Source organism: Metarhizium album (assembly GCF_000804445.1).
Source record: "Metarhizium album ARSEF 1941 chromosome Unknown scaffold_3, whole genome shotgun sequence".
Taxonomy (NCBI): Eukaryota; Fungi; Ascomycota; class Sordariomycetes; order Hypocreales; family Clavicipitaceae; genus Metarhizium; species Metarhizium album.
The window spans coordinates 104,562-118,613 of NW_024467577.1; the positions used below are offsets into that span (position 1 = coordinate 104,562).

General features: G+C 55.9%; 5 protein-coding genes across 5 annotated transcripts; 2 read left to right on the forward strand and 3 right to left on the reverse strand.

Moving 5' to 3' along the window:
• Window positions 1-216: 216 nt before the first annotated feature.
• Window positions 217-1,188, forward strand: MAM_01805 (uncharacterized protein; the record flags this gene model as incomplete). The annotated part of the gene is made up of 1 exon (XM_040820604.1): window positions 217-1,188. One exon carries the CDS (start codon window positions 217-219, stop codon window positions 1,186-1,188), a length of 972 nt encoding a protein of 323 aa, XP_040680947.1.
• A 561-nt stretch (window positions 1,189-1,749) lies between these two features.
• MAM_01806 (uncharacterized protein) lies at window positions 1,750-2,391 on the forward strand (the record flags this gene model as incomplete). Its single annotated transcript, XM_040820605.1, has 1 exon — window positions 1,750-2,391. One exon carries the CDS (start codon window positions 1,750-1,752, stop codon window positions 2,389-2,391), a length of 642 nt encoding a protein of 213 aa, XP_040680948.1.
• Window positions 2,392-2,978: 587 nt separating this feature from the next.
• Window positions 2,979-4,514, reverse strand: MAM_01807 (uncharacterized protein; the record flags this gene model as incomplete). The annotated part of the gene is made up of 1 exon (XM_040820606.1): window positions 2,979-4,514. One exon carries the CDS (start codon window positions 4,512-4,514, stop codon window positions 2,979-2,981), a length of 1,536 nt encoding a protein of 511 aa, XP_040680949.1.
• Window positions 4,515-5,163: 649 nt separating this feature from the next.
• Window positions 5,164-6,981, reverse strand: MAM_01808 (uncharacterized protein; the record flags this gene model as incomplete). The annotated part of the gene is made up of 1 exon (XM_040820607.1): window positions 5,164-6,981. One exon carries the CDS (start codon window positions 6,979-6,981, stop codon window positions 5,164-5,166), a length of 1,818 nt encoding a protein of 605 aa, XP_040680950.1.
• A 3,949-nt stretch (window positions 6,982-10,930) lies between these two features.
• MAM_01809 (kinesin) lies at window positions 10,931-13,868 on the reverse strand (the record flags this gene model as incomplete). Its single annotated transcript, XM_040820608.1, has 2 exons — window positions 10,931-13,038; window positions 13,121-13,868. 2 exons carry the CDS (start codon window positions 13,866-13,868, stop codon window positions 10,931-10,933), a joined length of 2,856 nt encoding a protein of 951 aa, XP_040680951.1.
• Between the last annotated feature and the right edge of the window lie 184 nt (window positions 13,869-14,052).

Sequence of the window (14,052 nt, forward strand, 5' to 3'; positions counted from 1 at the left end):
TTACCTGCTCTCCTGGCCATCCTGGCAGGTGACGCCATTTTCTTTGTTTCGTCCTTGTCTCCTTTTTTCTTTTCTTCCCTTTGAGAAACCAGTGATGGGCCGACTGCACGAGAGCCTCTCTTTCTTTGACCAAACAGTCGCGCTCGCATTCGCACTCGCACTCTGTTTGCCCACCCAGGCCTTCACAGCAGCACTACAAGACAGACACTTATCGCAATGGAATACAGACTACCAAAGCTATCTGCGGATTCAGACGGCGATCTCAGGGCAGCTCTCAGCCGTATGGTCCGCCTGTGGGGAGTTGAACCATCGCAGTTACCATCTTCATCCTCGCCGTCGGGCAATCTCATTCCACTACTCACGGCCACGTGGACGGAGGCGGTGTATTTCATCAGCAATGTTCATCCGGAGTCCGGCACCAAGACATCGCCATGGCGTCCCACGGGCGTCAAGACATTTCCCAACTCGGATGCCCCGGTACACTTGTACAACCGGGTTGTGTCGACGCCAGAACTCGTTCGCATTTGCGAGGAGCACAGCATCACGGACACGGAGGACAGAGACTTGCGACCAGAGGTATGGGCTCTGCGGCGGAGTGTCCACGAGAATGCCGCAGCAACGGGAACAGCCGAGTGGGCAGAATGGGTTCGCTGCTTCAAGGACAACCACGCCCAGGCGGAGAGGGACTTTACCCCCGCGGTATTGAGCACCGCGCTGATGAAGAATTGGAAGTGCAGGGACATCAAACTTCAGCTCGCCGGCCGGACTTGGGTCGATTGGACCATGAAGTGGGAGGAGTCTGTGCATGAGCTTCCTTTCCCGCTGCGCAAGCGCGTCTTTCCTGTTCTGCAGGTGACGGCCATGACGGATGACAGGCGGGAGTTCATGGTTGTTCAGATTGCCGTCAAGGACAATGATGCAACCCCTCGGAATGGGGGCGCTGTTCTGGGCGCTTACACCAGCGTCGAGAGGTTCTGTCAAACCGAGAATGGTGTTGAATGGATCATGGCCACGGTTTCAGATGCGAGAGGTGTCGTGCCCGGATGGATACAGAGGAGAGCCGTGCCAGCCCAAATCGCCAAGGATGTTGACATGTTTTTGGCCTGGATCGCAGAGGAGAGGAAGAGGCTTTCGGGGGCAGCTGACGGTGCATCAAGCTCGGCCCATGATTCAGCGCTGGCTCCGTAACTCGTTGGCGAGATGATTCTGCTCAAGACACCGATAGCGGCCTGTCAAGAGGAGATGTGACAGACGAGAAACCCGAGGGAGAATGATGAAGCATGCATGACGCGCGATGTTGCGGTGCGGTGTTCACCTGCTGGCCGGTGCTGATGTAGAATGTATCCATCCATCACATCATGACATAATCATCCTCATCGTCGTCATCCTCCTCCTCCTCCTCATCATCATCATCATCGTCATTATTGCTGGTAACAAGGAGCGCGTATGATATTCTGTGTCTTGCCACTGAGTTTGCCTTGTGGGATTGTTGTTGTGACTCCGTTTCGCGAAGCCTGAAGATGAGGAAGGTGCCGATCCTCGCTGTGAACGTCCGCCGCGCCTGCCGCTCCTGTGGATATTAAGCGAGACCGATTGACGGAGCCCCGGCATGGTTTGGTGGAGGGACTCGTCTTTTGCTTTCACGCAGACGCCGCCCGCAGCCACTGCTCGGCATCTTGATTCTCGCAGGACCGACAGCAGTCTGCCAATGGCCCATGGCCCATCCGGCCATACCAAGTCCGTACGACAATGGCAAGCAAACGTCGACTCTCTGCCCCCGTGGCACCAGCACCTCCACCGCCGAGTAATGATGCTCGTAATGATGCTCTTCCTTCGCCAGGGAGCATTCCGGGAGATTCTGCGTGCCCTCCGTCTTCGTCCAATGGCACGTTCAACTCAAAGCTGTTCGACCGGGCCGAGAAGCTCGCCCGCATGACCATGGAGCTCAAGGTTCACAAAGTCCTCGCGCAGGCCAACGATCTGGCCCGCGGGCTCGAAGACCTGACGCGCAAGACAGAGCGCAACGAGACTTTCCGCCAGCAAAATGAGGAACGCATGGAGAGGGTCTGGCGCGACATCCTGTCCGTCAAGGCCAATTTTCAGCAGCACCTGGACTCGACGGCAGGAGACAGGCTCGATGCCAGGGAGTACCAAAAGGAGGTCATGGAGGTGAAGAGCTCCATGGGCGAGGTCAGGAAGCTGGTGGACGAATTGGTCGGCAAGGTAGACCAGCTGCCGACCCTGGCCGAGGCGAACGCTGTGCTGGCGGGCGTGAGTGCGCAGAGGGAGGCGTGTGAGGCGGCCGCTGCGGTTTGTCAGGAGCGCCGTGAGTTTGAGGTGCGAGCTGGTGGTACGTGTGGCGGCCGCGTCGTCGTCGTGCAAGCTGACTGACTGACTGACTGGGTGGGTGCTGGAGTAGGCTGCTCTCACAAGTCTATGCAGACACGCATTCGGGAGACGATTAAATCCACGAGGCGGTGGCACCATGACCACAAATCCACTGCGCTGCCCGACGCCATCTTTACGGCCAATTATCTCAAGAAACAATCGAAGCGAGATCCCCGCATGGCCGTGTATCTGCAACGGGCTATCCATCGGCGCATCAGGCGGCGACGTCGGGAATCCAGCTCGCATCCGCAGCCGCAGTCGCTCGAGGAATTTTGTCAAGGCGTGAGCTGGGAGGATGTCACGAGGACAGTGGAGGACGTGCTGGTCAGGAGGGTGGATTCTACGGTTCGATCGTTGAGTCAGAGTTGGCAGTAGTTGCGAGGCACAGAGAGGTAGGCTAGGCGAGCGCTATTATTATATTGACATTGGTGAACGACTGGACATGCCTGATTCTGTTTCACCGCCAAGGCCAGTGCTGTCCGTCGTGAACACCGGCTCGCTCGTAGTGTCGCCCTCCCCGCGCCCTCTTCCCAAGGCCATAATATATAACACACATCAGCAGGGCGGGCGGTCTCGTCTCCCCATCAGCCTCAGTCGTCGACTTCAATGCCGATGGAGCCCTTCTTGAGCTCAATCTCGGACTTCAGCTGCTTGATCTGATTCTCCAATCTTATTCGGAGAATCTTGTTTTGCGTCTTTTCCAGATCCGCCACCCGCCTGGCCAACTGCTTCTCCAGATCATGAATGATATCCTTGACGCCCTGCTCCTCGTCTCTCTGAGCGCGCTGATCCTCGTCCAGATCGTCGTCGTCGTCGTCGTCGTCGTCGTCATCGTCGTCGTCGTCTTCGTCATCCTCGTCCTCCTCTGACTCGTCATTCTCGATGCTTTCTTGAATGGCAGGCGCCGGCGTCTCGACCTGCGCAGTCATGGGCGTAGTCATGTCCATGCCCGTACCGGGCGTCTCGGCCACCAAGTCGTCGGCAAAGGCAGCTTCCAAGTCGGCCTCGAGGTCGTTGTCGTCGCCGGCGACTCCGTCCTTTTGCACCCCGCCGGCAAAGTAGCCCATGGAGTCGTCGACCTCGCCCTCGGCGTCCTCGTCGGCGCCGGGCTCGACGTCCTCGTCGCGGCGGTCGTCGACCCATTCCCACTTGGTGGAGCTGGCCTTGGCGTCCTCGGCGAGCAGCCGCTCCACCTCGGCCTCCTTGTCCTCAATCTCCTTGCGGCTGATGGTCTTGGCGAACCGGCGGTTGACGCAGTCGTGCATGGGGGGCGTGATGCCGTGCGGCCACTTGAAGTTGGGGTCGATCGTGGCCGGCAGCGGCGCGCGCTTGGCCTCGTCGTCGTTCTTGACCTGCTGGAACACGAGCAGCATCTGGCACACGTCTGCCGACTTCATGAAGGACTTGCGGTCCCACGTCTTCATGGACTCGGTGATGGTGGGCAGGTCGACCATGACGGCGGCAAAGGGCTGGCCCTTGACGGTGACGACGGCGCGGCGCGTGTCCTCGTCGAAGAACTTGATCGTCATGTCGGCGCCGCCCTGGGCTCGGGGGGTGCCCATCTTGCCGTTGTCCATGCACCAGCGCACGTAGTCGCAGTGCTCGCCGGGCAGCATGCGCAGGATGAACTGCTCCTCGATGGCGGGGTCCATCTCGCGGTCGCTCGCTTCCGAGTCGTACCCGTCGCCGGGGGGGTGGACCGGCGGGCGTCCCCGCGGCTTCAGCACTACCTGGGTGTGAGCCGTCTTGACGCCCGGCCGGATCTTGATCTTGGTGGCCTGGTGGACCGCCACCTGGGACGGCGCCGGGTCCTCGTCGTCATCGTGCGGTCGTTTTCTGCTCTCGACGAGCTTCTGGCTCGGCTTTGTCTGGCGGCCGGCCTTTGTTTTGGCGGGTGGTGCTTGGTCTGTGGCGGGAGTCGGTGGTTGCGACGACGTGAGCTTGAGCTTCACCTTGCGTGGGCCGTCGCCGGGCGTCGCCGTCGCAGATGCTGGCGGTGGTGGTGGTGGTGGTGGTGCTGCTGCTGCTGCTGCGTCGCCGACAAAGGACGAGGACCGGCTGATGTTGATTTTCAACTTGGGCTTTGGCGTTTCCGTCGCAGCGCCGCCGGGTTCTGGCGCAGACATGGTGCGGGCTGGGGGCGATGATGTTGATCAAGGCAGGCTGACCTGACCGGAGTTGAGGCGGTCCCGGGTCCAAGCGGGTCGTGCTCTCCGGACGAGATGACTAATAACTAAGTTACCTAGGTACCTTCCGAGGCAGGTGCGGAGGGGTGCTCTGGATGGCTGATTAGGTCACCGTGTGGGGCCGAACCGAACGCCCTCGATATTTGCGCAGGCCGCCGACAGCAGCTTGGAACGTCACGGCCGCACGTTTAAAATAGACGTCGAAAATACCGACTTCTTGTGACTGATATGATGCAAGAAAAATCGCAAACCAACTTGCCCGGGATGCACTAGCCCTTTTGCGTGGTCGAGAAATCCAAAATCTCGCTTGGCACATGACTTGACCGGAGGGTATCAAGATTCAAGAGTTAGCCCGAGTCGAAGCCGCAAGTAAGCTTCTTCCGTCCATCTCGCATCTAGAATTCGAATCCCCCGAGCCCCGGACGAGGAATGAGTCCGCGGATCGGGGACCCCTCATGTACCAGCGAGTGGGTGTCACTTGTCAAACCACCAGACAGAAACAATTTTGTGGTATCAAGTTGCCAAAGATGCTATGCCCATCAACCAAAACTCCAAAACAATGCCGCTGCTTGTCTCGGTAGCACCAACTTCAGTCCCAATTCAGTCCGCCCCATCCATATTCGCCATCCACATTCCGCCAGTCCCGGCGTTCCATTGCTCGCTCCCACCCCATCATCACTGCCACTAGCCGGCACCCCATGGCACTCACGGCACACACAACCTTGTCGCTTGCGCTGGCCAAGACCGCCAGATCCATCATGTATGCTCGCCCGACCAGGCTCCGTAGCCTCAGCATTTCATCGGACGGCGCCGTTGTGGCGGCCTCGTCGACAGCGCTGTGCTTCGGCTTTCCACCAAAGCTCCAAAACATTGCTGCGAAGAAGCCGCCCTCCCATCCGAAAGCCTCCTCCTCAAAGGCATGGAGGACTTGCGGGTTTTTTTTCGAGTCTTGAATGACCTGCTTTGTGGCCAGGCGGATATGCTCTTGGGCGAGATGGGCGTCGGCGAATTCTGGTTCTTCAAGGACCGTTGGGTCATCCGAAGCGACGATCCAAACAGCATCGTGCTGTTCGGGCTCGAGGCTGGTGCTGTTGTAGTGGGCCTCGACTAGGCTGTGTCCGTAGCTTGCAAATATCTCTCCGGGTATGTACGTGTCCCGGTACTGATACTCAAATGGATGCCGGTCCCCGTGTCGAATGTGGAGTCCGATGATGGGTGAATTCACAGGAACGCCTTCGTTAGATTTGGCCTCGGCCCTGAGGTCCCGAATTCGTTTCTCGACATAGACCTCATCATCCTTGGAGAGCCTGAAAAGCGCCTTGTACCCGGTATGTGCAAGTTTGAAGAGATCGCGCAATCCCAGATCGGAGCGACTCTGTCGATGGTGCTTGGCCAGGAGTGCTGGGAGCACATCCTGCACCGTGACACTGGATACCACCAAGTGTCGGGTTTGTGCCGGGCATGGTAACATCTGGTGCCGTGGCGGTGGGCGGCAATCAGGAGCTGGGGGAGGTTGAAAAATGTTGGTGTAGGTTCCGTATGCCCAGCGAGAGTCGTCGATGAAGAAAGCCCTCCCTTGTTCCATTGCCAGCGCATACAGTGTCCATAGATTCATTATTGCCTTGCCAAGCCCGGCGTCCGGGCTCTCCAAGACATACGTCAGCGACTTGTCGCAAACCGGTTTGCCAGACATGGATTCGTAGCTCAGCCCGGAGAACTGTCCAGAGTGCTTGGATGGCTGGCCCTTGGGGATGGCTGAGAGCAGTCCCATCTTCTCAGCCTCAGAAACGTCGACAAAGTAATCATCCGGCCGGTCGTAAAATAACAACATCTTGTCTGGCAGTGGCATCTTGTGGCGGAGGTCTCTCGCTCGAGCGGATACCTCCCGACAAAGGGCGTTCATGCTCGAATACTCCTTGATCGACAATGGGAATTCGTAGTTTCGGGGTATGTACACCGTCCATTTTGGTCGCTTCTTGGAATCATGAACAACAATAGGCGTTGGAAAGTCCGGGAAACTATCCTGTCCGACCATCTCATACTGGGGATCGCTAAAGTACGGCAGCGCAATGTGTATTGCATTGCGGTGCCGAATGGCAAAGGCACAGAGGTAAAGGCCCGCTAGCAGAGTGACCAAGTAAAAGCACTGCCTAATGACCCGGCTGGGTCGATGCTTGAACAACAGCTCTGATGTTGACCTTTTTCGTCTCGGTAAAAGAGCTGGCAGGCTAGGAGAAGGAGGTGGTGAGAAGAGAAGGTGATTAAAATTCAAGCGAGAAGTGGTCGAAGAAATGACGCCAGCGCCGTGGTCATTGTACGAGGCAGTGCGGCGCAAGTTAATTCGCGACGGCGCAACCATGGCTTTTCCGTGCGCAGCAGATCGTGACAGGTCGAGTCGAGTCGCCATTGCGTTGCCGAGAAATTCGAACCGAGCAGGCGCTCAAGTAGTGTCAAGATTCATGGAAATATAATTGGGAGTGGAAGCAGCCGTAGTATCGAACTATGGAGAGAGAAACTATACAAGAAGACAACAGAGAGACGGACGCGTTGAATGAGAGGGAGGAAAGGAGAGGCACAAAAAAGAACATGAAAGAGAAGCAAAGAGGGGAGGCTGTCACCGAGCAGATGCAGTCTTGATAGCCATGCGACGGGGGCGGAAAGAGGTAATTATGAAGACGGGTGGTTGGAGCAAAGGTAAATGGCCCAGACCACTCATCTAAGGACTACAGCAAAATAAAATTGGGTTTGAACCAGGCAAGGTGTCGAAGAATGCTCTCCACTGCTGATGGCAAAATGATGCAAGTTGGTGATGGTCGTCATTGGTTGCTGGGTTTAGTACGGGTGAAACCAGACAGCAGGGTTTGCTCCACGGACCGCGGCACTTTGAAACAGGACGAAGTGCGTAACGTTAGTTGGAGAAACGTCAGGCATAAAGAGAATAGTGGCGGACAAGGCTGAATATCGAACATCGACACAGTTGCCCATACAGTGACGCATAACAAACGCAATCATATGTATGTCTGGCGGAAGAAGGGAAGGCGAGAACTAGTAGTTATAGTCCGAGTTCGCCTACACACGAAAACCACACGAGCATCTGGCACGGTGATGAGATGGGATGAACGTCTGGTGCGCCGATCAATCCCAGCACAAGCCACAGACGGGTTCCTCTCACGACGCCTATGCCAGCCCACTCTCTCGATAGTAGGGAGTCTGGATAGTTCGGTTCTGTCTCGTCTTGGGTGAGTGCCGGGGCACGATGGCTTTATTCAATGGCCACAGCCCTTCAGCCACTTGTTGAGAAGGAATGTGCTCTTCACTCCACATATGCATGGAGTTCTCCGTACACATGCAGGAAAAAAACTGTAAAAGAGCTGGCTGAGGAGGAAAGGGGCCAGAACATTGACCAGCGGGCCCAAGAAACCTAGGAACAATGCCTCTCTTCCTTGCACGACAAGCCTCGTTCCGAGCAGGGTCCTTGTAGAGACATGTGTTAAGGCCGAAATCCAGAACTTTGAAGCCCCCTCCCAAAAAAAAAAGGGGTCCAGGAAACGGGACGGGACCATGGCTAGCAAAAAAAGCAACGCAGGCCCCCGTGATCAGTTCCGTACTCGGTAGGTTGCTAGGGATGTGTATGACCTGGGGTCCGAAGCGGCACCTGAAGGCCCGGCCAGAATGTTTTTGATGCGGCACCAGGATGACGGCCCAACTTGTTCCCGCGGTGCGAACATGGTCACACGACGTCTCGCGCGGTTTGACGTGATGCCTGCCGGACAAAGCGGCGCCAGTGCTCAGGAAGTCGACAGGAAAGCAAAAACGGACAGGCGTAAGGCGTACGCAGCAGTTGGTACTCCGTACTCTATTATACGGAGTACTTCAAGGAGCAGTTCACGGGCAGGATGGTGGTTGGCCACTTGGTGCGGAGGGTGAGGCACGAGGTTGCCACTGGGCCCGCTTCAAAATGACGATGGGCAAGAGTAAAGGCAATGCTACTCCGTGCTCCATACTCCGTACTCGGTCCGCAATTCACAGCTGCAGGAGACAGGACGGGGAGCAAGTGAGGATGGAGGCTGCAGAGACTTTGTCGTCATTCGGTGTCAAGGCCGCGCAGGGCACGGTTGCTCCTTCCGGCCCAACCGCACTGCTCAAGGACTGGGGAAGGAGCAAAAGATGAAACACTGCATGTGTTGGCGGGCTGCTGGGCTGCAGTACAATTAGGCAGAGTACCAGCCGCGGCCGTGCGCCACAAGGTGGTACAGTGATGTCATGTACCCACGGCCCTGACAGGAACCCCGCTCGACATGTTTCACAACGGGCGCACAAGTGCTCAAGCGGTCGAGGCGCCAACTTGGCTTGGAGACATTTCTTCTGTACTCCGTATTGTCCATCTGTTTGTTCGCTCACCAAGTGCAGGCCCCAAGCCCCCAAACCCCGTCAGTGGTCACGTTGATCGGTGGTAGCCCGGTGCGTTATTTTCTTCTCCGGCTTACTCGCCCGTCGGTTTCCAAACAAGACAATCCATACATGCTAACGTTACTCCGTACAATACCAGCTAGCCCTGCCCCGGAATTAGCAGCCACACCTCAATTCGACGTCAAAATGATACCAGGTCATTGCCGGTACACGCTCTTGTCTCAACGAGAAGCTGGGAAGACGCTCGAGAGCCATCGTACACGCGAACGGCTATGCGGAGCATTCCTTCAAGGATCGAGTGCTTCTCGGCCTCGAGCCTCCTGTGCAGGAGCGCCGTTGTCGCGACGTCCGGCTGACGACGAGAGCATAGGTCTACAAGTACAAGACAAGAACATGGCCATGGTGCAAGGTAGATGTGCAGCCATGTGTAGCTGTTTCAACGTCCCTCCCCAGATAAATGAGCCTTTATTAGCAACAGCTCGGGCGGGCCAACCCCAGCCAATGACACCTACACCAACCAACGCCTTCAGGACAAGATTCAATTCCAATTCCCATCGGTTTCCACAGCTCGCCCGTCCGTTCCCCGTGCTCACCACGTTACTTGGTCGCAGAGAGAGCCCTGACGTCCCAGACCGATCCCTTTGAAGACTTGGGTCTTGACTCTTGTGCGATGCTGCCGCCAATGATTGCCAAACCAAATTGCGTCTCTGCCAAGTAGGACCTCGACTGACTCGGTATCGAGCCGCTGTCAACTCTTGTCAAGCTTCTCCGTGGGTTGGTCGCCTGACGGCCACACTCCGTTCAAGTCCATTCTTGCCTGTGCCATCCATCACTCATGGCCCGAGCGGTGGTGCAGCACACGTTGCACATGCAACATTACACTATATCTGTAGACTTATAAACCCACGGAGACGAATAAAGCCGCAAGAATAGGCCTAAGACTAGCAATAATGGCCACGCGTGAGTCATGATGGATTGGTCGCAGACACAAGCCAAAGACCCCCAGCAGTGCCCCCGACGAAAAGGCTCTCGTGCTTCATGGCCAGACATTCCACAAAGGAAGACGGAAGCGCAAACCACAATGCCAGTCGGCTCAAGAGCACAATTCCCGCCACATGCTATGCCACAAACGCCAAATAGAGTGACCACACGCGCACTAGGAGGCAATGGCCTGTCCCGAGGGGTCCAGAGCTGGACTACACCGGCCGCCATTGTGGTAATAATGGTTTCAGATGTATTGCCGAGTGAGGAGGATGTGACCATGTTGTTTTTGGTCGCAATACATATCAACAGACATTTGGTGTCCTACAATAAGCGTTGCAGGATTCGGTAGGCCCGACGTGGATGCATGCACACATACATCGTTGACCACTTCGTTGCAGGTCCGACACATCCAACACAATCGCTCAGGTACAGTGGCATTGCAACTTTTTCACTTGGTCTGCTCAGACTCGTGGCTATCCGCATAGTGACATAAAATACATAATAAAGCCGACAGATGGAAGCTATACGCCTCATAATGGTCTTGAACGAAAGCCATTTGAACGAGATTGAAACCTCCCCTCGTCTCATCGCATGGTATTGTTACTCAGAAAGAAAAAACATGGTGTGACGTCCAAGTCTTGCACGGAGAAAAGAAACCACCATGTCGAGAATCTGTTGTAGCCGAAGCAAGAATACTGCAGAGGCTGCCACAAAACAGTCAAATTAACAATGGCTCGGCCGGAGGATGTAGTAAAGAATATTGGCTCAGACAAAAAAAAGAATGGGAAATAAAAAGGGGAAGAATAGCAATCGTAGGGTATAAACGCAAGCCAACTCCGAAATTGGTCCTCAACTCCGAACCCAATGGGGGAAAACGTATGCCTCCACAAGTACAATTCACAAAGGCATTTCCACGTCAGTTTGCCTTGAATTAAAGGTTGTAAATCAAAGAACCTGGCGCATCAGGCCGACTCGGTTTCCAACACGGCTGGCGCAGCCGCAGGCACCGGGCTTTGTCGCAACGTTTCCAAAGTCTGTGGCGGCTCTGCGAGTGAGTCCGGCTTTCGTCCACGGGGTAATCGCACGCTACCTCGGGATCCACGAATGATTTGACCTGTTTCAACGCGGTCCTGGATCATCTCTTCGAGCATCCTATTCATCTCATCGACGCTCCTGGTCCGCCTCCTTTGAATCCGATGGCTCGTAGGACTAGGGGTAGCTAGCGTCGTCATCTTGGCCTGATCCAAAACTAAGTTTGATCGTGGTTCGGCCGAGGCGTCAGCAGTGTCCCGGGAGCGCGCGGCACTCCTCAGAGCAGCAAGCATGCGGTCTTTATCGTCAAGACGAGCACGGAGATCAGCTATCTCGGCATCCTTTTCTTTCAAGGCGGCAGCGACGCTGTGGTCTTCACCAACCATGATATTCTTACTTGGCGCGGAAAACCCAACAGAGGTTCGCGACGAGCTTGCCCGTCTCGCTTGCAAAAGTCTCTTCTCCAGAGTGGCAATGTACCGGTTCTTATCAATTAAGTCTGCCTGAAGCGCCCGGTTCTGGGCCGTCAGAGAAGCCGTGCCATCTCCATACTCCCCAATACTGTCGTCCTCGACATCGATGGCTTCGCGCTCGCATTCACCAGATATTCTCTGGCCACCGCTGGAGCGTCGCCCTATCGTCGATGACGCTGATGTCGTGGACGCGGCGCGCTCCAACAGAGGCTTTGATCCGATCGAAGTGGCAACTGAAGACCTGATGGACCCCGTAAGAGATAGCTGGGAGAATCGTGCATATTGTCCAAGCGAGCTCAATGAGCCGTTGGAATTAACCCCAATCGACTTGGAACTGAGGATCAGTCGGTTGAGATGGTCGATTCGTTCCTTCAGCGCCGTCCTCGCGAGCTGCATCTCCAGCATTTGTTCCTCGTGTCGTTCGACAGCCTCCAATTCTCGAACCTTTTCTGCTTCCTCGTCCTTGTCCGTCTCGCTATCCTTGCTACTCCTCTTGCTCTTTTGTGAGTCTAGCTGCTTCCGCAGCTCCACAATCTCCATGCGATACCGCTCCAATAGCACTCTCGCGCCGCCGTCGCCTCCTGCGCCGAGAGCCTCTTCCGCTCTCTTGGCGTGGCTGACAATACTGTTCTTGGCTCGGGAGGCAAATTTCAGAGTATTGATGGTTTCGGTGGTGTGGGTGTTTGCGGCCGCGGTGCTTCCGGCGGCTCCAATCTGGATGGTGCAAAGAATGCTCACTAATGAGTTGCCAGACAAGGCTCCTTGGAGGAGACGCGTCAGTTTGCTATCACGGTAAGGCAGATGCTTGCCTTCTTTGTCGCCGCCTTTGCTCTCCTTGTCCTTCCACTCAGACAACTTTGCGATGACGGTTCCCAGCGTGAGAAGACTCTTGTTGATATGGGCACCCTCTTGTCTCCTTTCCTTGGACTCGGCTGCTTTTTCAGAACCAGCCAGATCAATCAAACTCAGTGTGGAAACTCGAACACCTCCGGGGAGAATAGCCGAGCGCTTGGCTTCGATCCCGCCAGTAGCGCCACCTGGTATTCGTTCCCGGCTCTCAACAACAATTTGGACGACCGCGTGACTCCGCGAACTGCGGGCATTGAATTGTGTGCTGGCAGTTCGTCTCGCCTGGTCACCACGCGCAATAACTCGGAGCAATTGTGTAGGACTTTGAACGATTTCCTCCTTCAGAGGTGTAGCGTACACGCCGCGCTTGCTGTCCTCGCGAAGCTTGATCTCGTCCTGTGAAGCTCCGCCGACACCGCTGCCCGTCGGCATGCTTAGCAAGTCATAGATTTTTTCGTTGTAAATTTCAAGGTAGCTGACACGCAGCAGGAATTCTCGGGATGGCGTTTCCCGAATGTAGGAGAAGATGTCAGTGATTGCCAGGGGAATGACGCCCGGTGACGAAGCTGTGCCTTGCATCGAAAATGTCTTGCCCGTGCCGGTCATACCGTAGGCAAAGACCGTTCCGTGGTAGCCTTCCATGACTCTCCGGACAAGTCGCTTTGCAATGTGGTCATAAACGCGCGCATTGTTGTCATGCGTCGTAAAAACATTATCTACGCATCCGTTAGCGGGTGCTGTTTCCGCGCCTTCAAATACTCTTGTGAGGGCATGTGCAACTTGCACAAGTATGCATACCATAAATGTAATCGCCACCTTCTTTCCCCTTGTACGCGATAAGCGACTTGCGTCCATCTACCATCCACTCCCCTTCAGGGTTTGACTGGCCCGCGGCATTGTCTGGGCGGACTCGCACGCTAACAAGCACGTTGCCTTTGCTCTCGGATTTGGATGCTCGCTTGTCTGAAGCCGGGCTGCTAAGACCAGGAGCGCCTCCTTCGAGCTTCGAGGCTGATCCCTCACCAGGCTCGTCATACGTCGTTGCAGAAGTTGAGTATGAATCTTGCGCGGAGGAGCTTCGGCTTTGCGGTGGTGACGAAATGCTCATCAACCCGTCGGACATGCGCGCGTTGCTAACAGATTTGCCCTCGCCGCTGGCATTCAACAGACTCGGGGTAGATGGAGAATAGTTTAGGTGAGGAAGCTCCCTGGGCGTCTTTGACCTCCGAGATCGAGTCCTCTCGCCAGCCAAGGGGCCGGGAGGCAAGCTGCTGGACCTGCTATCGCCTCGTGGAGGATGTGGAAATGAGCTGATGCTGACGGTTTTTCTAAGCGTTTTTCCCGCTGCGTTTACAGCGTTGACATTGACGAGGCCCTTTGAAAGGGGCAAAGCAGTGGTGGGAACCGGGGATGGAGGAGCCAAGACAGTCGAGGGCGCTCGAAGGCCACTCTTTGGCGTGGACGGTGCAGACCTTGCCAGAGTCTGTAACGGAATGTTTCCAGTGCTTTTCCGAGTTTTGTGTACTGGCAACGCAGGCAAAGCCATGTTTGGCGGGGCATTTGAAGACCGAGATGGCCGCGGCAAGGCTGTCGCCATGACTAGTATGGGCTACGCGGTTTGCGAGAGGTGATTTGATGAGCTTGGAGTCGAGAAAGTCGACTGATGGACTTGAGGGTCGGTGCCAAATAAATGAATCAGCAACGCGACTTGTGCCCATACATACAGGCCA